This window comes from Perissodus microlepis, chromosome 8 (assembly GCF_051167445.1).
Source record: "Perissodus microlepis isolate ML-2025 ecotype Zambia chromosome 8, ASM5116744v1, whole genome shotgun sequence".
NCBI lineage: Eukaryota > Metazoa > Chordata > Actinopteri > Cichliformes > Cichlidae > Perissodus > Perissodus microlepis.
Genome location: NC_140468.1, coordinates 3,741,054 through 3,764,530, shown reverse-complemented (window position 1 = coordinate 3,764,530; position 23,477 = coordinate 3,741,054). Strand labels below are relative to the sequence as shown.

General features: G+C 41.8%; 2 protein-coding genes across 3 annotated transcripts; one reads left to right on the top strand and one right to left on the bottom strand.

Annotated features, from left to right (window-relative positions):
• The first annotated feature begins 578 nt into the window (after positions 1-578).
• hid1b (HID1 domain containing b) lies at positions 579-16,136 on the top strand. Of its 2 annotated transcripts, none has more exons than XM_084937066.1 (20): positions 579-822; positions 1,759-1,978; positions 3,739-3,885; positions 4,792-4,956; positions 6,469-6,588; positions 8,624-8,730; positions 9,433-9,549; positions 9,839-10,070; positions 10,168-10,224; positions 10,311-10,451; positions 11,217-11,307; positions 11,422-11,573; positions 13,777-13,855; positions 13,942-14,106; positions 14,186-14,407; positions 14,579-14,721; positions 14,802-14,885; positions 14,977-15,068; positions 15,704-15,862; positions 15,941-16,136. In XM_084937066.1, exons 2-20 carry the CDS (start codon positions 1,913-1,915, stop codon positions 16,002-16,004), a joined length of 2,403 nt encoding a protein of 800 aa, XP_084793192.1. In that variant the 5' UTR covers positions 579-822; positions 1,759-1,912; the 3' UTR covers positions 16,005-16,136. The 2 variants fall into 2 exon arrangements, with proteins under 2 accessions (XP_084793192.1, XP_084793191.1); XM_084937065.1 differs by having other exon boundaries at positions 9,839-10,079.
• LOC146381133 (proton channel OTOP3-like) lies at positions 15,809-21,478 on the bottom strand. The gene is made up of 7 exons (XM_084937067.1): positions 20,983-21,478; positions 20,766-20,902; positions 18,382-18,440; positions 18,130-18,284; positions 17,302-17,975; positions 16,738-16,896; positions 15,809-16,649 (listed from the first exon to the last, which is right to left on the bottom strand). The coding sequence occupies exons 1-7, from the start codon at positions 21,365-21,367 to the stop codon at positions 16,479-16,481; spliced, it is 1,740 nt and encodes a 579-aa protein (XP_084793193.1). The 5' UTR covers positions 21,368-21,478; the 3' UTR covers positions 15,809-16,478.
• Between the last annotated feature and the right edge of the window lie 1,999 nt (positions 21,479-23,477).

Genomic DNA, 23,477 nt, shown 5'->3' with positions numbered 1-23,477 from the left:
TTAGCAAGACCTGAAACTAGAAAATGTCCAAATCCATCCACCCCATGTTACAAAGTTAAAGACTTAAACCTGCATTACCTCTGACGCCCAGCAGGGGGCTACACCGGTTTTTACAAAAAAAAAAAAAGTCAGATTTCACTGTGCTCTATCTCAATTTAAAATAAATGATAGCATCAAATTTTACTTGAGTACCATCACTGCAAAGTGATTTACAAAAACACGGCTCTGTACCAAGCTGCAAAACTGGATCATACACAACTAAAGTGGCCTTGAGCTAGTTTGTCACTGAGTCATTTACAGCATTGACTTCAATGTCACAGCTTCCTTAAAGTATATAAGTTAAAATAACATATGTATTTGCGCAGAAGCTAATTTATAACAAATAAATATACACGCATTTTTGCTATTAAATGTAATAATTTGCTTTTAAACTTTATGTTAAAATAACTCGATATATATAAACAGTACTTACATTAATTGTAAGTAAGTGATTGGCCTGTTTCTGCAGTGAAGTCACTGGATGTCGCTGTTGCTCCATAAACGCCAGAACTCATTTATCCTGACTGGACCTGAAGGGGCTCTGTGCGCGCTAACGGTGCACGTTAACGAGCATCACTTTCCTGCCTTCAGGTGACATGGAGATGCAGGTGACTGTGGCGTCACGATGACGTATTTTCAGTGATCTCTTGAATGCTCCTCGTATGTAAACGAAAGCAAACTGAAGAAGAATGAGAAAAGCACGAAAGCAAATATGTACATTAGGATCCCGGAAGTCGCCTCGTTTGGATCCTGTTGGGCTGATGTTGCCTTCAGGGACTCGAGGTAATCGCTACAACTCTTATTGAGACAGAGGAGCTAATTAAAGATTCTATTAATTTAGGAAAATCCTGCTTTTAATTACATATCGCAATAATAAACAATAATTTGATTGATACCGTATTAAATATGTATTTTTTCCAGAATGGTTCAACATGTTTTATCCGTTAAATGTTGTTGAATATCTTTTATTTTACTTTGTGATATTCGGTTGGTTTTCTCTTATTTTATCTACATATATTTCTATTTATATTTGTTAGCATATAAAACCCTTATTGTTTTATTGTTTATTTGGTATTATTAATGTGCCTTTAATTCGTTAACACTGAATTTATTTATTTGTTTGTTTACTTGTTTTGTGGCATTTTTTAGCTAACGTGCTTGTAATGTATTCGTAGATATTCTGATAATTTCCATGTTTCCCATTTCCAATTCTCTCAGTGTTTAACCACAAAACTTTTCATTATTATTTTATTTATTTTTTAAAATAACTTTTTAAATAAAGTATTTTATTCATTTCTTCAGTTTGCTATGAAACGGCTTATAAAAGAGTTTGTCGTCTCGTGTCTGTCCTACAAAAACTCTTCTTTTTGGGAGGTTTACTAAATGTTTGGGAATTTTCCATGAAATTATTAAAAAAAAAATCCATATTGCAATATTCCTACGAAAATGCATACACGGATATTACAACATCTCACTGTTTCTTCATAAAGCAGCTTAGCTTCTTTATTTAAGATTTAAGTTGAAGCTTTAGTGTAGGTTATTTTATTCCACTTTATTGTGCTTGGGTTTCTTTGAGGGGGCTTTATACGTGGCTTTAGCTTCCTCCCAGTTTTGCACAGGCTGATTTTTACTCTGGATTTATGTATCATTTACTTTCACAAATATTCATACTTGTTTTTAGTACAAACAAATAATGAAATGTGTGTTTGAATTAAACAGAATCGCGACGTGAGAGTTGTTACGCTGGAAGCAGCATGAGCGTGAGTTTTCCGAGCTGCACCTGAACGCAGCGGCCGCACAGCGCTGTGGATGAGGCAGATTATCCTCCCTGTGGATCCAGGCAGGCAGGCAGCAGGTGGCTGGAGACAGAAATATGGGAAACGCAGACAGCAAACTTCACTTCAGGAAGGCGGTGGTCCAGCTGACAACCAAAACTCAGGTCGGGGTTTGTTTTCTTTAAAAGGTGACATGAGGAAAGTTCCGCTGAGCGTTTGGCTTTTAGCGTTAGTGGAGATGTGGAGATAAAGTTGGAGTGCCAGATGGCAGCGTACGTCACACAAAGTGGAGAGAAAAACCTGAAAAAATCATTGGAGTTATTTCATAAACGAGGATTTTTAAACAGAAAGCAAGCTTGCCTCTCAGAATACGGATTTTTTTCTTTTTCTTATGCAGTCTGAGGGACTCCAAACAGTCATTCCGGACTTTGTCTGTGACGTGATCCTTAAACGGCTTTAATGTGCAGATGGGAATATTAAAGATTGCGTCAGTTTTGGGCCAGCAGTTGTTTCTCTGGCTGACAGGTGTGTTTAAGGGTAACAGGGCTGGACAGGACAGCTGCAACGTTAATCGATTGGTCGAGTGATCGAAACTGATCCAGGTGGTGTGTGGGTGGTGGTTTGCTGTAGCGTGAAACAGATGTTAGGTCAGCTGCTGGTAAAGCTGGAATCTGGGTGTTTATGGGCTCATATGGACTCTTGTGTTCGAAGCAGAAGTGATTGGTTGATTAGCTAAAATAGACAAATCAGAATCAATTTTCAAGTATATTTATCCTGCATTGTCTTTATTTTTCAGTGTTGGTCAGACTGAAGGAGATCTTTAAAGAACTGACTTTGTCTGATTAATCGACTGTTTGCTTAGACATCAGAGTCCACAGACACTCCTGCCTGACCTCGTCTGTCAGCCTGGGGCTCAGAGCTCATCCGTGATGTCATCCCACCTCGATCCCATCTCTGGCTCCTTCAGCACACCTCACCGCTGTCTCACATGACTTCCTCATTCAGCACCACAGTTCCTCGCTTATCCTTATTCTTTCTCTGATCCACAAAGACACAGTCTAGCTCCTTGTGACCTTTTCTTTACTTCTTCATCAATACTCTCGAAGCACACTCTGCCGGGCTCTTTCTCTGCATTACTGCTGCTCACTGATCGTCACCTCTCTTCTTAACCTAGCTTCAACAACTCTGTCCCATATCTTCATGCTCATCAGCTACATCCCTCTGTGGTGTTGTACACTGAGAACTGAGAGTTTATGAGATTATGAACACAGAAAAGTACATTCTGATTGGCTAGACTATCAGTGATGGAGTAGCCTCCCCAGAGCTTGGAAAACTTGACAGAGGATGGAGCAAAAGAAGAGCTTTTGGGATGCCTTTCAAGAGGCTTAGAGAGCTGTTCCTGAAATAAATTACAGAAAGCTGCCTCAGAGAGTTCAAGCTGTGCTGAGGAATAAAGCCAGTAACACGAAATATTTACTGTCAAACTCTGTTTTTACCTCTTATAACATGTTTGCAGATGTTTCCATAGGTCACTGCTCCTATTTCCTATGGAAATTATGAAGAAATGAAGGGTGACTCAAAATGTTTGAGATCTTTTTATGTCCAGCTTTGTTTTATTTAGCTTTGAAATGGTTAATTAGTTAATGGGAAAATAAAATCAATAAGTTATCAATAATGTAAATTATTCATTCAATCATTCATTCAGTTGATTGACAGAGAATTAAATGTGTTACTGTATGTGAATAATTTGGATAAGCTTGTTGATCCTTGGTTATGTTTTCTGTGGGCCATGAAGAAAAAAGGAAAGATCGTACCTCCTCATCAACACAATGTATTTAGCAGCAGATGAGCCACACGCACACACACACACACACACACACACACACACACACACTGATGTTAGTGTGCGTTTCCTCTCTTGCAGCCCGTCGAAGCCTCAGACGACGTGTTCTGGGATCAGTTCTGGGTGGACTCCACCACGGTTCAGGATGTTTTCGCTCTGGTTCCTGCGGCAGAGATCAGAGCCGTCAGAGAGGAGTCTCCGTCAAACCTGGCAACCCTCTGCTACAAGGTAACCTGACATCCTCAGGACTGGGGCAAGCGTGACTCAGTATCAGGACTGAGGGTGTAATCGTTTTGTTTCTGAGTCAGTTTAGAGTTTTTTTGCGCAGACGTACTTTCAGTCTTAAACTGCTGTATAAATCAGTTTTACTCCCACATGGAATGAAAACCTTAAACACTCTGCCCTGTGTTGGCCCTCTCTCACATGTTTAAGGCTTCTTAGGACGTCTTCTGTCTGATCTTAGTTGCCACCAGCTGCGAGGACTTCTGTACGTTGCTTTAGAGCAGCTTTTGTCCATCCTGGATACAGTTGGAGACAAAGGAATGCAGCTGTTTGTTGTTCCCACAGTTTGATGGCAAAGGTCAAACAGCTGCTTTGGTGACTGGATGAAGGTCATGTGACAAAAAGATGTGCTGAGGTTTTATTTGGTTCATGTGGAACGACCCATGTTTTTCACCATAACCTCAAAGAAGTAGCTGCTGGACAGAAACAGCTGCAAGTATTAATGTATTTTAGTGCAGCTACAAAGGCTAGCTGGTCAGAAGATATGCTATTGAAGATTTTATGCATTTATTTGTCATGCATGATGGTCACACTGATTGGGGTTGGGGTCCAAACCCAATTTGCTGACATAGTTTTACACTTACAAGTACGATGAAGTCACGTAGAGTTTAGAAGAATGAGTCGCTGTAATAAAAACAAGCTCAAACTAATGAGTCCACTCACTAATCAGAAGCTTGATGGTTCAGTCGCCTGGTGAAAAGAGAATTTTCCAACACTTTTTTGTGGCCTTTAAATCAAATGATGATTGACAGGTAAAACAGGCACCTCGGGTGAATAAATAAGAGTAGACTTTTTTCTGTCTTGGTTATTTCATCTCATATTTGCACGATACTTGTGTTGGTTTTTTCCCAGGCGGTGGAGAGGCTGGTCCGGGGAGCAGACTCCGGCTGCCCCTCAGAGAAGGAGCGCCAGACCGTGTTGAACTGCACCCACCTGCTCACCCGCATCCTGCCCTACATCTTCGAGGACGCCGACTGGAGGGGCTTCTTCTGGTCCACCATCCCCGGCAGAGCGGGGGTACGGCGCTGACATCTTTTAATGTATTCATCTACGTGGCTGTTTTTAGTATACTGGCCATTTCATTTCATTTATTCCAAGTAAAAACACCAAATATTTGCAGCTTTATTGTCACATATCATTGAAAGGATGATATTTATATATTTTGCAGGTATTAGTTTGGTAGCTGATTAAATGCTTTTAGTAACTTTTCAAACAAAAGTAGAGACAGAAAAGTCAGAATCTATAGTTCATAAAACTGATCTTTGCAAAAGAAGAAGAGGAAGAGGGGAAAAAGGGAGAAAGTTATTTAAGAACTCCTGCCACGTCTCAGAAAAAGCATTTGGAGGAAATCTTTTAGCTTGCAGACAGTTTGTTAGGTTTAATCTGTCGGCTCTGCGGATATCTGAGGATTTGAGCCTCTCTGATATCTCCACCTTTAATAATCTGCGCCGGTTCAAAGCGATGGTTCCATCTGATTTTCAGAACAGACTCTGCAGTGTGAGATGAGATTGCTGATGCTTTGACGTGTCTGTCCAAATCCCTCCTCTCCCTGCCTTGCCCCCGTTTCCCACCTAGGGCTGCTGGGTCTCTGGTTACCCGGTCGGCAGGGGACTGCGTCCAAACACTGCCCATATTGTGTCTCCTGCTCTTTCTGGCCAGCGGTTGAATTTAGAAGGGATTGAATGTCTCTTAATGAAAGTGGGAGACTGAAATAAAGTGCAGAGCAGCTGCTGGTTGGAGCAGGCTGATTATTCAGTATTGTATGAATGAAACGACTCTGTGTGGCTAACGGATGGTTGAACTCTTATATTTGATTATGGATGTATGCTGTGGAAAGATACAAGTGGACAGTGTTTGGAAAAACCTGTGTATGTGGAGTCAAATGTGACGACCCATCCATCATTTTCTTGTCTGTTTGCTCAACATGAAGCTAAAACCAGCAGCTAGGTAGCTTAGCCTTGAGCCAGTGACTTGAGTTAACCAATAGCAGTACTCATCTTTTAACTCAAGACATGAGAGAAAAAAAGCACATTTTTGGAAGCTGGTCCACCAAATAAACAAAAGAATTAGATCTTTTTTGACACACTACACTCACGGGCTGATGAGCTGTCTGTCACACAGAAAAGCTTTACTGTCCTGTTCTTATGGGGACCATAATTTCAAAGATAATCATTGTGCTGTAGTCAATAAAATGTAAAGCAAGCAATTAACCCTATAATGTCATCAGGAATAATATCGCTGAGTTGATATAGCGAAGGAAATGAGGGTAATTTTCCCAAAGATTTCTATAGAACTAGACTTGACCGGAGTATTCGCCCCCTGCTGGCCATAATAAAGAATCAACTTTAAGTTGATGGGCCATTGGCTTTACGCTACATGTTACTTTCTATATACAGTCTGTGATTTAAAGCAACATAAAAACCAACTCTGAAATGGATCCAGAGCAGCACAAAGACAACAAATTGACTTACCAGCAACGATACAGTAAAAGTACCATAAGAGTCACAGCCTCAGCTCTTCTCCCTCCAGCACTTGGACCGCGATGCTGATGACGAAGGTCGGCCTCTGGCTGAGTCCCTGCTGCTGGCCATTGCTGACCTGCTCTTCTGTCCAGATTTCACCATCCAGAGCCACAAGAAGAACAGCCCGGTGAGTCTGGCAACCCCCCGCATCACTGACCATGCAAAAGTAGCCTTACTCATTATGTAACTGGTCACAGCTGCCCCTCCGTAAGCCTGGTTCTGCCCTGTGTTTCTCCCTGTTAAAAGGGTGTTTTTCCTTCCCACTGTCAGCGAGTACTTGCTCACAGGAGGTTGTTTGATTGTTGGGATTGTTGGGTTTGAAATATTTAATTTCTGGGCTTTTAGGGTCTTAACATGGTATTTGTTAATTAACACTGAAAACAAAAAGTTCAGGTAGATAAAGGATTAGACATATAAAAATATTGACTTGAAGGTGGTTTGGAGTTATGCCTTTCAGAGTCGTGGTTTGTTTGCTTTGTTTTAGCTCTGAATCGTCAGCCGTGTCAGCACTTTACAGCTCATATAAAAGAAGTAAGCCTGTTATTTGCTCCTGTGGCAGCACCTCTTCGCGCTGTTATCTCTTAACACAACCTTCTCGGGCGGTAGCTCAAGTTAATGAGTGACTCTGTGGGACGCGAGGAGAGGGGCCATGTTTGGAAAGGGTGGAAACGTCTTTATTGTGCTCAGCAAACATTCAGACGTTTGAGAGACTGGGAGGTGATCTCATTGGATGACTCCTTACTCCTTGCTACCTCACGAGGAAATGTTAAAATCAAGGAAATTGTGCAGGAGAATGTGGAAAATAGCCAGCAGCTGCTGTTTGTTCCCACCTGCCCCAGTGACCTCTGAGGCATGAAGCAGGCGTGTGCACAAAGAAACACATAGCCGGAGGGAAACCTCATTTGGGCCTTGAATTTCAGCTTTCACTTCCTGGTATGGATTTAGTGATGCAGAGGTCAAAAGCCCCTGCTTGCATCCACAGACCCTCCCGTGTGACACGAGCGGCTAAAACATAAAATCTCAACACTGCACAGCACGTAAATAAATGTACTCATGCAGAAAGCTTGCTTGTCTTGCGACCTAAGTAAACACATTCCTAATGAGTTTATGGTTTCCATTATGAGTTTTAAGCTTTATTTATTAGAAGTTAATGTTTTTTTTATTGTGGTTCTTTTTAGAATAAATGAAGATAATAAAGGAAGGTCTGCATTACGGTATAATGAGCGTGCAGTGTCCCTCGGTCTCACTGGTTTCAAAAAGAATGAGCAACACTGCTCAGCTTGAGGCTTCTCAGTGCATACACTAATCAGTGGGTGATGTGAGGGCTGCCATGTCCATCTTTCACATACAGTCTGTGTGTATCCTATGCTCACCAGAGTAAAAGGATTCAGTGACCTGCTTCCTTTTTGTTTCACTTTCAGATGTTTGGTGTAGGTCCCCGTCCCATACTTGGTTTGGACACTTCTTCAAAGGTCTAAAGTAACTTTCTTTCATAAAGAAAGTGACTTGTGCTGAATGGCTATGCAAAGCTTTTGCTTTTAAAGAGTATCCCACGCTTCAAGAAGCACATCAGAGTTCACTGCGGTTGGCGTTTGACACCAGTGAACTGTGTGGCGTACGTGGAGCTGTCAGTTCACTTACAGCGGTAGCACCTTGTCACATCTATTCATAAAGCTGTAGTTATCTCTGCGGAGGTGTTACATGCAGATATTGTCAGCGGAGGGCTTAGCTTTCCATTTGTTGACTTGCATGGTAGAAGTAAGTGTGAACACAGTCCCGGAGCTCTGTTTAGACCTCCAGCTTTAGCTGTGGACAAGAATCCACGTCTGTGAGTAAATGAGGCTAACACTCCACACACCGCCTCTCCCTCCAGGTGTGAGGCGGCGGGGGGGAGGAAAGCTGAGTGTGTGAGAGAAGCTCTTGGCGTCACAACACACAGACAGTACATTCCTATGAGTCAAGCTCCACCTTTCAGTGACCTCTGTGGCCCCGCCTCGAGAACGACCGTTCCTGCAGAGGTCACGTTTGCGAAGAACTTTCAGCTTCAAGTCAATTCATAATCAATTATCAAACCTGTCGTCAGTTCAGCTCATTAGTAATTACCTTCGGGAGGTGAATCAGGCCCTGATCACTGAATGTTTTACCTGTTGTCTCTGCTGCAGGATACAGCTGATGACATACGAGCCATAGACAGCTGTGAGTACATCTGGGAGGCCGGCGTGGGCTTCGCTCAGGCACCTCCTCTGAACTACGTCCACGACCTGAACAGGTGAGACTTCAGCATCCTTTCAGTGCTGGTCATCGCAGTGTTGGCTCATGTCTGAGCTTACATGTATGTAATCAATACTGATTTGGGCTCCCGCACATGTGGAACTACTGCAAAAAGAAATGTAATCAGAATTAATGCGCCTGGGCTGAGCGTCTCGGTGCGGGAATCTTTTTGAAATTTTGGATGAATCTGTTTCATTGAAGTCAGTCACATCGATATCCAACCAGTCTTAGCTCCACCTCTGCATCCACACTCGCCCCAAAGAGGCCGTTGCTTTGGAAAAAGCACAAGTCAAAGTTTTTCTCTCTTTATACTCTGTTTTTGTCATCCGATCCAGATTTGCTGGTTTCAGCAGGACAAGTGAAGATTAAAAAGATGAATGTGACCAGAAAAAACCTCACGTGAACAACAAATCAGTATTGAGCTTGTGCTCTACCAGCTTCAGCCTGGACGACGAGCCGTTTCTTTTTAATTACCGTTAATAGAAGAAACGATGTGTTTGTTTTCTGCATGCAGTAATAAGTAAAGCTGTCCTGCTGAATTTAATCTTCTAAAATGATGAACCTTATTGGAAACCCCCAGATTAGACATCACTACAGATTCCTGATTATAATCATTCTTTTGCTATCTCGCAAATTCAGTTTGTATCAGGCTGAATTCACCTACTAAAATCCCTCCATCCTGTGCTAACGCCCTTTCCAGGACAGAGCTGCTGAAGTTACTCCTCACCTGCTTCTCTGAAGCCATGTACCTTCCTCCCTCCGCTGAAAACAAAGTCCTCAACCCCTGGATCTCCTTCTTCTGCTCCACAGACAACAGGTGACTTTATACCTGACAACACCTCACCAGACAGAGTGAGATAACTTCTCTCCTGTTGAATTGCACTCTCTGCTTCTCTGTTTTAACGTTGAATTTATTAAAAATTCCAAAACCTTTGTGACAGTGAATTCATCCGTCTTAAAAACTAAAAACAGGGAATTCATTTAAGGAGTGTTTGTAGGTCTGTGTACAGTAATATTTGACATACAGAGCAGGGGTATACATCACTACAGCCTTTCATTCATCCTCGTTAAGCTTGTGCAGACTCACCTCCACCTGTTTTTCGCAGACACGCCCTGCCTCTGTTCACCTCCCTGCTCAATGTGGTGTGTGCCTACGACCCCGTGGGCTACGGCATCCCGTACAACCACCTGCTGTTCTCAGACTACCGGGAGCAGCTGGTGGAGCAGGCGGTCCAGATCCTTATCGTCACCCTGGAGCACGAGGCTGGCTCGGCCGCCAGCGCCGCCCTCCAGGCCCTGGACCCCTCAACATGCCCCTCAGCTGAGGAGGAGCAAGAGGTACATACAGTGAGTAATTAATCCACATATATACAAGTATATTTTTTTTTTAGTTTATGATTTAAAATATAAACACTGATGTTGATTTATTTTTCAGCCTGGTGGACCTGACAACCTGTTTGTGAATTATCTCTCCAGGATACACAGAGAGGAGGTACTGAAACATCCAGCCGTTCAGCAGCTAACAGCATGATCCTGTCGGATGTTTATGAGTGTGTGTTCTCTTTGTTTGTTCATCAGGACTTGAGCTTTGTCCTTAAAGGTCTGGCTCGGCTGCTCAACAACCCTCTCATCCAGACTTATCTGCCCCGATCCACCAAGAAGATCCAGTTCCACCAGGAGCTGCTGATCCTCTTCTGGAAATTCTGCGACTTCAACAAGGTGCGAGCACGAAATGCAACAGGAAGCCAAGGGATTCACAGGAAATGAGAATATTTCATCAACAAAAACAGCTGCTCGTGTGCAACCACGGTGGTCAGGTCCTAGTGAACTGAATGTGGAGAGGACAGTGTGTTTGTATGGGACATTACTGATGCTGACTGAAGTTCTTACTGCTAAATAGATAAACAAGCGTAAGTGTGGCCCTCACATGTAACCCTCATTCAAAACATAGTGTTTAAATGGCAGAATGGGGAAAAGGAAACAATCAGGAGAAATGAGAACATTTCGACACAGTCTGTGGTAAAAATGCTGCCCCCTGCTGGTGAAGGCTGTGATTACAAAAACACATCATGGTTCTGTGTTTTTCCTTTTTATGATTGGTGTTCATTTTGGGAGTAAAGTCAAAATTTCAAGATAAATTTTGAAGTAGTAGTTTGAGAATTAACTGAAAATATTTTTTCCATTTTATTTCCTAAAATGCTGTTACGACTTTAATCTTGAAGTAGTACTTTAGTATAATGAAATTAACAATAGTAGTAATAAAAAATAAGATCCTGGATTAAAGTTGTAATTTCACTTTTTTGTGAAAAAAACTTTATTCTCAAAATAAACAATAATAATCAAAGTATTGGATTCTTCTCAGTTTTTCTTAATGTGGACTTAGTCCTGGTTCATAGGTGTGTGTGGGGGTGATAAAGTTGTACGTGTGATGGAGTAAAGTGGAGCAAACAAGCCAAACCTGATTTTGTTGTTTTTGTGTTTTAGAAATTCCTCTTCTTCGTCCTGAAGAGCAGCGACGTGTTGGACATGTTGATTCCCATCCTCTTCTACCTGAACGATGCCCGAGCGGATCAGTGTGAGTCACGTCTCCGTGCATGCGCGTGCGTGTGAAACATTAAATATAAATCTGTATAAACTGTCATTGCTCCCTGTGTTAAAAACAAAACATTTCCCCTGTGTGCGTCTGCAGCCCGGCTCGGCCTCATGCACATCGGCGTCTTCATCCTGCTGCTGCTGAGTGGAGAAAGAAACTTTGGCGTCCGTCTGAACAAGCCGTACGCTCTCCGTGTGCCCATGGACATTCCTGTGTTCACAGGAACCCACGCCGACCTGCTCATAGTGGTGAGACGTTATGGCGTGAAATAAATGAGAGAATCTATTTCTTTCATTTATCCACGAATGAGGGCAGAAAATCCTGTGTTTGGCAGAAAGAAACCGAGGGATGGAGCGCACTCTTGGGTTAGCGAATTATCAGTCACCTGGTAAAACATGCCCGGCTTATAGTACTGTATAGTACTGAGAACTACAGAGTACTAACTGGACATTTCAGTCAGGCAAGTTTTAACCTCTGTAGTAGATCAAGAAAGACACGGTCCGTTTTGTGTCTGGACCAGGGGTATCTAACCCCAGTGCTTGAGGGCCGGTGTCCTGAAACTCTTCCATGTGTCCCTGCTGCAGCACACCTGAATTAAACTGACTGCATGCTGAGGTGGCAACACCCGACCCTGCTCAAGTGCATTTAAATAAATGTAAGAGTTTGGAAAAATGTACTTCTAAAAGTACTTTTATTGCACCATGTTCATTCACTCCTGAGCAGTGTTGGTCAAGTTACTTGAAAAAAGTAATCAGTAACTAATTACTGATTACTTCCCCCAAAAAAGTAATCCCGTTACTTTACTGATTACTTATTTTCAAAAGTAATTAATTACTTAGTTACTTAGTTACTCTTTAAAAACACGATTTACAACCTGAATAGGTGATAAAGTGATAGATCTTTCAGCCCAATTCTACTTTTTCTGCATAATCCATCATACAAAATGTAATCAAATGGAAAAGTCTCTTTTTAAAACTTGTTTTATTCGTTTTAATCTTTTAACTTCATGCATCAAGCAAAAATGTAATTATCTGCAACATTCTCTGACTGGAAGAAATTAGTTTACCATTTAAACCTATTTTCTGCACATTCCAGCACATAAAATATTTTTTTTGTTTTTACACTCAGTCTTTCAAATAGATGCAAGTAAAACACAGCAGAAAGTAAATAAAATCAAAGACTAGCGGTCCTGTTGCTCTATTTTCACCTGTAAAGCAGGAGTGGGGCAGGCGGAGGTTTATCCTGGTGCAGGTGTGGCGCAGCGGTCAGTGGAAGAATCCGCGAGTTTCTCTGTGAATTTCTCACTACGTGGTAGCTACTCGGAGCTTGCTCAGAAGTTTAGGGGTTTTTTTCGCTGTAAAAAGAAGTTTTCTTCCCACGCTGTGAACAACGGACACTAATGTTTTTGTCACTTTTTATGGAATCAAACTCAAAGTAAGGTCAGTACTTCCACGCTTTAAACGCTGCACGCTCATACTCTCTCCGCACTCGATATATGATCCATTGTTGATCTGCACACAGCTGTTGTCACCAACGTCGCACTCGCTTACGTCATTGCCATGAGACACTCTCGCAAAAAAATCACGGTTTTAGTAACGCAGTAACGCAGCGTTCCTACGGGAAAGTAACAGTAATCTAATTACCTTTTTTGCAATAGTAATCCCTTACTTTACTCGTTACTTGAAAAAAGTAGTCGGATTACAGTACAAGTAACGCGTTACTGCCCATCTCTGCTCCTGAGCGTCTGTAACATGAATCAAGTGGCTGAACTGCATCCTCAGCATGCAGTCAGCTTTATTAGAGTCTTGCTAATGATCTGCTAATTTTAGTAGGTCATTAAGGCGGCCCTCGACAACTGGAGTTTGACACCTGTGGTCTAGACTGGATATAAAAGATGGATGTGTGCAGGATTCTTTTGCAGTTATCAGTTAATGATAGCAAACTTGGTTAACGATGCACATTTACAGATATTTAATTGGTGATAAGTGATAGAATAATAAGATTCACACAAAGTACCAAAAGCATTTATGGGTTTGCAGTGTAGAGTTCAGAGGCTCCAGTTAATGGAGCTGAGGCCTTGCAGGGAGGTAGATCCCAGGTGCCTGCTAGCGCCCGATCCTCCAACTTTCAGCTTTACCAGTATCTGTGGATGGTTCCTGTTACTGCAGCAGGTATTTAATTAACGCAGAAAGACAAATTGCAGCAACAACCACAAAAAACAAAACAAAAACTTGGATTAATCAGATTTTTTGACTTTGTATTATAAATACATTTTAATTTGACCTGGAATAAAACGTTTTCCCTCTTTTTAATTGTAGCTAAATGTCATGTACATTCTGGTCTTGCATTTTTAATTAAACGCTCTCCTAAAGATCTCAGGACATCATAGTTTTTTGCGTTTTTATAAGACAGACAGGATATTTTTTGTTCCAAGTACTTTGTCATGTTTAGATCTTCCACAAAATCATCTCCAGTGGACACCAGCGTCTCCAGCCTCTGTTCGACTGCCTGCTCACCATCATAGTGAACAGTGAGTATTACAGTGCAAATGCTGCCCCCTGGTGGAGGAGCAACAGAGCTGCTTGAGCCTTGGGATGACCTTTTGTGCTTCCACAGTTTCACCTTACCTGAAGAGCCTGTCCATGGTGGCAGCCAACAAACTGCTTCACCTCCTGGAGGCCTTCTCCACGCCCTGGTTCCTCTTCTCCTCACCGCAGAACCACCACCTGGTCTTCTTCCTGCTGGAGGTCTGCAACAACATCATCCAGTATCAGTTTGATGGTGAGAACGCAGACACGGGCTCATCGGTTTGCAGGTCACTGCTTTTGCCCAAATAACAATCTGAACCCTGCTTTCACAGGTAACTTCAACCTGGTGTACGCCATCATCCGTAAGCGAAACGTTTTCCACCAGCTGGCCAACCTGCCGTCCGACACGGCGTCTATTCAGAGGGCCCTGCAAAAGAAGAAGAGGACGGGAATCTCTAGGACGAACTCTGTAGAGAATGAGTCCATGGAGGGCTCCAGACCTGCTGTACCCGCCGAGCCCGGCACACTCAAAGCCAGCTTAGAGGCCACTCCAGGTAGGAAGTAAGAAGTAGAATTTCAAATAACGAGGATTTTTACTATATTTATATAGGATATTTCTATATCTGGGGTTTCCAAAACGTCGAACTGTTCCTTAAAGGCCTTCTTCATGTCATTAGGTGAAATTATTCCTTGGAAAGTGAGCTGGATTGTGTTATGTGTTGTAGGAATCGATAAGATAACAGAGAAGTCTCAGGTGAGTCAGGATGGAACGATGATCACTGTGCCACACTTGGACTCTCCGCACACGTCGACTAAAAGCAGCATCGCAGCCGGAGCCAGCGACAGCGAGTCTGAGAGAGATCACGAGGTGAGCAGATGGCTCGTCTCTCTCACACACACACAGAAGTTTAGTTGCTGCAGTTAAAGTGTTTTATTTTTTGGTGTTAGGTTAACCGCACGCAGTCGGAGTCGGCGAGGAGTCGACTGTCGAGCGTGTCATCAACGGCTGCGTGGAGCGCTAACTCCGACTGGGTTAGAACAAATCCTTCATCTGCTCACATTTACCTTCCACCTTCTGTTCCGTGGGTGTATTTTCTGTCATGTGACGTCCTCCATCATTTAGGTCTCCTCGTGGAAGGCCAAACTTCCCCTGCAGACGATCATGAGGTTGCTGCAAGTCCTGGTTCCTCAGGTGGAGAAGATTTGCATCGACAAGTAGGAAATCCCTCAGATTTTAAACTAAACGATGCATTAAGTGATAACTAATGAATACCTGTGTTAGTTAATGAGCAGCACCAGGCAGGGTTGGAAGAAATGAACCAAAACTGTCTTAATGCAAAGTTATTGTCTGTGACCTGGAATGTTATTATAATAGATTAACATGAGCTCGCTCTACAGTTTTAACAGAATTCATTCAGAACTTTTTGAGCCATCGTGTTTATAGACACACACCTGCAAACACAACCTCCTTGATCGAGGTAATTATTGAATCGTGAAGCTTTCGTTTCTGCCTGCAGTTGTTTTGTTTGACCTGTAAGCTTCACTTCTATATTTGATCTCTGAAAACATAAATTAAACATAAATGACCTCATTTATGTGTCTGTATGACGTTTAATACAACGAACGTGCACTTTTCTTTGAAGAAATGAAATTTGTTGCACTTCTGATTGAAAACAGTTATTTTTGCATATCAGGTTCACTTTAATAAACTCATTTCTGTGGAGCATCAAACATGTTAAATTTAAACAGTAGCGCTTTTTACAGATTTATCACATAAAAGTTACTATTGATTCTTTACATTTAGACGTCAGATTTATTCTCAGTGTCTCGCGGTTTATTGTCGTCCTCAGGGGTCTGACTGACGAGTCGGAAATCCTCAAGTTCCTGCAGCACGGCACACTCGTGGGTCTCCTACCCGTCCCCCACCCCATCCTCATCAGGAAGTACCAAGCAAACGCTGGCACGGCCATGTGGTTCCGCACCTACATTTGGGGCGTCATCTACTTACGGTAAATAAACCTGCCTGTATTCTTTGGGATGTGTTCAGTGGACTCCTGTTAGCGTTTTGTTTTTTCTTCTTCCCGCAGTAATGTTGACCCTCCGATCTGGTACGACACCGACATCAGGCTGTTTGAGATCCAGAGGATTTAGAGGAGCTGCTGGTTTATCTTCCTCACACCTGAACTGTTATTAAAAATCAGGACGGCTCATTCTTGATGCCAAGTTATGTAAAGATGAAGAATGTGTAAATGTGTCCAATTAAAGGAAAAATGTTAATATCTGGCAGTTTTGTAGGACATTTATTTATTTTGCCAAAAATATGAGTGCTTGTTGCTCCGATGTGTGACGACAGGAAGGTAAAAGTCTTTAAAATAATCTCAGAGACCCCGGGGTCCTGAATCTGCTGCTCTACCAATATATCTGCCTAAAACTTTAAAAATGCTTTTTTAAAAACTTGCATATATCAGGACGCACAGGCCAGAAGACTGCGAGGTGCTGTCATCTCCATATTTTAAACAACATGAAGTTCTATGACGAGGGGCGAGCTTGTTCTTGAGTTGGTTTGTGTATTCAGTAATCCGGTTTTTGCTTCGTGTAGTCTAACAGGGATGGAGTCTGTGCGTGTCATGCAGAGATGAGCAGCTCCGTTAAAGCTGCCACCGAGTGCATCCTGTAGAAGACGCTGAGCGGCTGACCCAAATTCATCATAATAAACCAAGTGGTGAAGCCGAAGAACTCTTTTCCCAGGCCGTTCTCGAACTGCGGGTGGACTCCAAATGCAGGAATCAGCCACAGCTAAAGAAGAGGGAACATCTACGTGTTATTCAAATACTGAACATTTTTAAATATTCTTTCAAAACAGGTTCATAAAACACAGTAGTACCATGATATTTGAGAGAATGAGGAAAGCGCAGATCTCTTGTCTCACTCTTTTGGCCCAGGGTTTCGTTGCCCCCTGCTCCTGGACTGTAGGGGGCGCTGATATTTTGGCCTCCAGTAGAGATATATCTGTCTTTTTGTTCTCTTGTGCTTTTTTCTTCATCTGTAAAAGAGTTTTAATATAAATATGAAACATTTTAATGCCTTTCAACACATCAGTAAAATGTACAGGGGCTCTGAGGTGCACAAAAAGAACCATTTCAGAACATATTAATTAAAAAAACAAAACAAAACACAATAAAAATTGGAAAAAAGGGAAAAATCAGATTTCAGAAAAATGTGAGAATGAACATTCTTCGGGAAAAAAAAAAGAAAGCAGCAAAAATAATCCCAACACATGAAAGGAAACCAAAAAAAAAAAAAAAACCCACAATATATAAACTAAGATGACATTTGAGAAAACAATATTTCAGAAAAGGTTATTTAGGACAATGTAACAATATTAAAAATGAAACTTCAGTACTTCTGAGTTACACCTCAGAGCTACTATATGAAGAAAAAAAAATACTTTGAAAATACTGCTCATCTGCTTCTTCTTCTTCTTCTTGATGCTGAGGTGTGGGTGTCTGTGGAGGCCTTCGATGATGAAGATGTTCTGGAGGATGAGCTCCAGCAGACTCAAGAGGGAGTAGGACAGATCCAGTTCCCCCAGAGGGCCATCGGTGCCTATGCCCAAAGCTGCCACCACGGAGAAGTAGGACAGAGCGAGCTGGCCCAGGGCCGCCGCCATCAGGAGGACCACATCCAGCCTACGAGAGGGATTAGGCCCCACTTCGCGTGCCCTCCTCTCTAACCTTTGGACTATTAGCCCGACCAGAGAGCAGAGAGACATGATGGGCATGACGACTAAATGATAGCCATAAAATATGAAGAAGGCGGTGAGGCGAAACTCCGGCTGGCTCACATAGACATGATAGAGAATGAAGGCAGTCACTCCTGCAGCAAGAACCAGGCCCCCAAACACAAGGCCCAATGTGGTCCCACCTGTGCACACAATATAGAGGGTCTTCTTCTCAGTGACGTGGTGATCTGGACCCGCTATGCGGCCCACGTTCTTCCACATCACATAGATCAAGCAGCCTGCCATCAGATAGTATTCTATGTTGAAGGGGAAAAAGATTTCGAAGCCCTTCCTGAAGGCGAGGCAGGCTGTGCTCGTGTTGCACTGACAGGTTGAATTCCCTGCAGGAAGGAAGAGAACTTTAAATACATTCCTTTTAGTTTCGCATCCATCTTGCAGCTACATTAGTAAGTCGTATGTCATAATTGAATAAAGTGAGCTCAACCATACAACCTTAGGATCCTGAGTGAATGTGGCCTTTCTTGCAGTAACTACCTGCTAAGTCTGAGCTGTCCCTATCAGGTGGGATTGTGTAGTCATCAGCGAGGCCGTTTCGTTTTCCCAGCTCGATCTCCACGTGGATGTTGTCCTCTGTCACGGCGTTCAGCCACAGCAGTAGATCAGTGGAGAGGATCATCATCAGTCCAGACCTGCAAACCTAAAGTTAGAAATCTCTTTCTCAAAGTAACAGGTGTATGAAAAAAAAAAAAAATGCATGATTTATATAGCAAATTTAGTAATGCGCACCTTGTGATTATCTTGTGTCTGTGAATGCAGTCTTTGGAGTGAGCCCACAGTAAATATGTCTACAAAAGGAACAAAAGTTTGGTTATTCAAAAAGGACACACGCGAAATGACGGCAAGCCTGTTTTCAAGTCAGGGAGGGTGGAGAGGAAAGGTGAAGTTATGTAACAGAAAATAGCCGACATATGATCTGAAATCTTAACGTGAAAGGGACAAAGATGAGCCCGAGGAAGAGCACCTGACTTAAAGTGAACAGCAAAAAACGAGAAAAGTTTAGTCAAAGCTGTCAAAGCTGCATCCTTCTACTAGAATACTCAGTGGACCCAAAAGCCTTTCCTTATAATAAGGATTATTTTGAACTCAAATTCATGCAAAGCTACTCTAGTAGAGTTCAAGAGTGAAAATATGGAGCTAGAATAAATCTGGTCACAGAAATAATTAGATGATTGTTATTAGCAATATCTGCTCACTCACTGGAACAGCTGCAGTCTCCTACAGTCTGACTGCACAGTAAATTACACATAAAGTACATAAATGATTACTCTAAAGTTAAACCTAAGGCAAAAGTGCCTTAAATCCACTTCTCCTTTATTCCCTGATAGAAAAGGAAGTCCATCTGCATGTAAGAGAAAATGAGCATAATGTTCACTTAATGGTGGACCTGAGATCAAGTTTTAATCATTCATTTCATCAGTTTCAGGTCTTAATATCTAATTGACAAGTTCCTAATCTCTGCGTTTGTTGCATATTTGTCACACTTAAACGTTTCAAATCAAGCTCATTTTAATATCAGACAAAAATAGCACGAATAAATACAAAGGATTTAGGCAGCTGTGCCCAAAAGTAATTTTGGATGTTTCTTTGTGGTTTCTTTGTGTTCTAATATCTAAGGACAATGTCATCCAAGTTTACGAAGAGGCTATAAGGAAAATAAATAAGTGGTGCGTTTTTGCGATTATAATTCTACATCGTTGTACCTACATCAAATCAATCCAGTCCGTTTTAGCAAATATAAAATATCTTTATAGAAATGTGATGTCATACGTTTCAGTTTCTGCTGTCCCTCTTGACCGGACTTTTAAAAAAAAAATCCGAATAAATAATATTGAGAACGCTATTAATGTGAAACAATTTGGCAAAAAAGAAAAAGCTCTGCGCGATTCTAAACAGAGCTGCATCTTATACCACACTATCAATAACTATAATGTATTATTTTGTGTAATAGAAACAAACAAGGAAAGAACACCGTTGAGATTGTTAAAGAAAGCGAGCTGCAACTGTCAGTAAATATTGCTCAGTAACTCAGTGTAAATATCCTCATCACTTTCCCCTCTTAAAATCCAGACTTGTACTTCGTTTATGCATTTCCATGCACTTTGTATTTTGAGTGCAATTAATACAATATTAAAGTAATAAAAAATCCACAGCTGCAACATGAAAGATACGCACATCAATAAATTCATAAATTTAGCCCAATAACTGCCTATCGTGTACATGAAGTGTCATTTCACGAGTACAGTCACTTTCGATATACAACCCGTGAACTGCTACGCTACTTAAAAGGGATTTTAATGTTTACTTGAGTAAAAAGTCCGAGTACTTTTTTCCACTTTGCAGAAGAACTGTGCATCACAAGATTATGTTTCACTTTTTATGAGCTCCACTTTTCACCGCCTATCGTGAGCTTGAAAACTGTGATTTGCGCACCATTTCTTCCCACTTCTTAACAATCTGACTAAATATTCAGACTTCCTGTGCCCCCTGGATGTGCTGGGCACCTCCCCGGCATTGATTCACCTGTCGAAACTCCAAGGTCACGTGTCGTGGGCGTTTTGACCCTGGCGTCGGAGCGGTGTTTCGAAACACCTGCGCTTCTAAACTCGACCTGTTGTCGAAACGTGAATATCCCATCCCTGTCCATCGCCAAGGACACGGATTTAAGCACCAACAGAAACACCTTCCTTAATGTTGGCTTTACTTTTTCTGGAGAAAACTTGCTTTTTAAATGCTGTCCAGTCGTCCAATATTTGGAATATAATGACTAATCTCACCATTTTCTTGATTTGGAGTCAACAGGTAAAATTGGCTGAAGCGCAGGTGAAATAATCCCTAGAATGCCTGCTGACCTGTGTTTCCTTGGCCACAGAAATGAGAAAGTCTTAGAAATTTGATCCTTTTACTCAGTTTCTCTTCATCAAATGACTTGAACATCTTTGAATCAGATAATGAAATGAATCAGATAATGAAATAAAATATTCATTTTCATGAGATGACTGATTGGTCTAAGTGTAGAAAAGATAAGCACTTTTTTCTGTTTAGCTCCAGCACTTAGCTTCCTGCACTCTCAGTAACAACTTGCACCAGGTCAGCCTGCCTTCGGATTTTACCTGCAGAGTAAGAAAAGGAGTCTCCATGAACGGTGAAATCAGCGTTGCAGCAGGCTTACACTTCCTCGTACTCATCAAATAACCGACCCTGAAGACAAACAGCAGCAGGCTGAAGGCAGCAAAGAGCAGGAGAGCCACTGTGACATGAAAGCGCTGTTAGAAAATCCAAGCACACTCTGTGAGCAGTCTGCTTTAAAGATCGAACACGGGAACTTACGGATGACAGGGACCCCCCCGGCGTGGTGGTCTCTGTGCGGGCTTATATCCGGATGTCTCCTGGCCCACAGCAGGTACCAGAACATCCAGATCAGGCTGATCCCCATGAGCACCATCAGGAACACCTCAGGCTCCTGGTGGCTCAGACCCTCAGGGTTGAAGTTTTCGCCGACCACCAGAGCGGTTCCCAGCAGAACCACATTGAGACCCACCAAACCAGAGATTAGGCGTCTCCCACTGGGAACCCACAGCAGCACCGGGTCCAGCTCCTGTTCATGAGTCTGATGATGGTCTAAACTCTGGAGCGGTTCATCACTAGTGGGATTTTCAGGTGTCCCACTGACAGTATCCAGCTCCAAGTCTCCAGCATCACGATCCGTGCTCATGCTTTTTCCTCTTGTCTTCAAAAGACACTTGTTTGCTTTCCTTTCAGCTGAAGTTCAGCGTGGAGACATGCGTCCGACAGGGCGCGACAGTCCTCTAATGCGCCTTCCCACGGCTCCCACACGGCTGTAGGTGTGGTCATGATTTTAACACACCTACACAGGAAATGCATCATATTTACTTTGCAAACTGGTCCTTTATTCACCTGCTGAGCAATTCGGACCAAGTTTACTTAATAGAAAAATTAATGAATTATTAATTTAAAAAAAACGAACAATCTAATCTAAAGGCATGTAAGTGGTGTTTGTCAGTACACAGCATTACAGAACTGAAATGTATGAACCTGCCCTCTGCCAACAAGTAGCAGAGTTTACAAACAAGCCGCAACAGGACCTGCCTTACGTGTGTGACGTCATTCTTATCGCTTCGCCGCTTCGAGCTGCTGTAATGGTTGAGTGGGAACGATAACCTGATCAGCTGATTATTTTTATTTTCACTCTTTAATGACACAAAGCTGTCTGCTTGCTGTGCATGGAGGGCCAAAGCATATGCATTATTAAATACATTTTTTAATTCTTTATTTAGACATTACAAATGTATTAATTAACTCATTAATAAATATTTCAAATCACAAACGGATTTCACAAAAAATAATTAAACTCTCCACAAATACCTAATTTCATAAAGCATTAAAAAAAAACAGAACTTCAAGATCTTAAAAAAAAAAAAACAATTTAAAAAAGAGAAAAAAGTAAATGGATTTAAAAATCAAAGATTTATTTGTGACATAAAAATGGTGAGTCCACTCCTCATCTGCAAATCCATTTCCTCACTGCGTTTCCCTGTCCTCTTAGCTCATGCATTAGATCATATTAACCCTCTGCCAAAGCAAAGAGCAGAGATGACACGAGTACACACATTTCCAGCCTCTTCAAAATCCGATATCTTAAGAGTGATGACTATAAACAATTAATGCTTTCGAAGCAGGAAGTGCACACCAGTCATCAAAAGTTTGGTAACACGAGTTCTGTAAAGATTTGCAGGGTCAACCAGCACACAGGAAGAAAGTTTGCATTCTTTGTAAAATGCTGGATCATGTATGATTTGTCTGAGACCATGTGTCATCATATGGGGATATTACAATATGGCAGCTTTGCACTATGCTGTAAAATAAACCCATTGTCCTCGTATGAGACCACGTCTTTGTGCTCAAAGATGATGCCAAGCTCTTATACTTACAAGGTCCAACTAATCTCAAGCAGCAGAAATTAAAAATACAAACAGCAAACAGGGTTTAGCTGTTAGGAGGATCTGTAATCGGTCAAAGTGGTGATTTTCACATATATTGCAAGAATCTTAACTTTCCCTCAGCTTTAGGCAGCATTTCAGCATCCAACAGCTCTTTTTTAAATCTTAAATAGCTGATTTAATTCTACTGGAGTCAATGGTTATCATCGGTGAAACAGTTAATCATTGAAATAATTGACAAAATGTCCAGAGGAACTGAACTTTTGGGCATATCGTTACCTGGAAATTAATTATTTCAATAAAACATTTGATTTTTTTGATTTTATTTCTCTGACATTATTTTCAGCCTTAGCAAGCAGAAAAACAGTGTAAACTATCTGCCAATCATCACACAGAAATTATTATTCAGCCAGGCATTATTCTTGGGAGTTTGAGAACATAAGCTGAAAAGAAATGCCAGTTAAGCTTGATAGTGGTGTTCTTTGATGTCTGCTGAATATAACTAAAGTTTAGTATTCACATTCACCTGCTCTGTACATTAAAATTCAGTATGACTAGTGATCTGTCGATCTGCACATGTACGATCTAATGCAAAATGGAAAAAAAAAAAAACCCAATCATTCATTTATGTAAAAACCTTTACTCCTCTGAAATATAACTCATGAAACAAGTTATAATTTTTGAATGATTTTTAATTGTGCGTTAAAGCAGAAAGACATTAGGAGGTAAAGCAGAGGACGCAGAGTCGAACATGACTGAGGCGGTCTCTCCTGCATGAAGTCCAGGTTGCAGGTTTTCCAGTGTGGGTGCCTGATTCCAAAAAGCTAACACCAAGTGCTGTCAAAGCCATAACATCCTCTATGA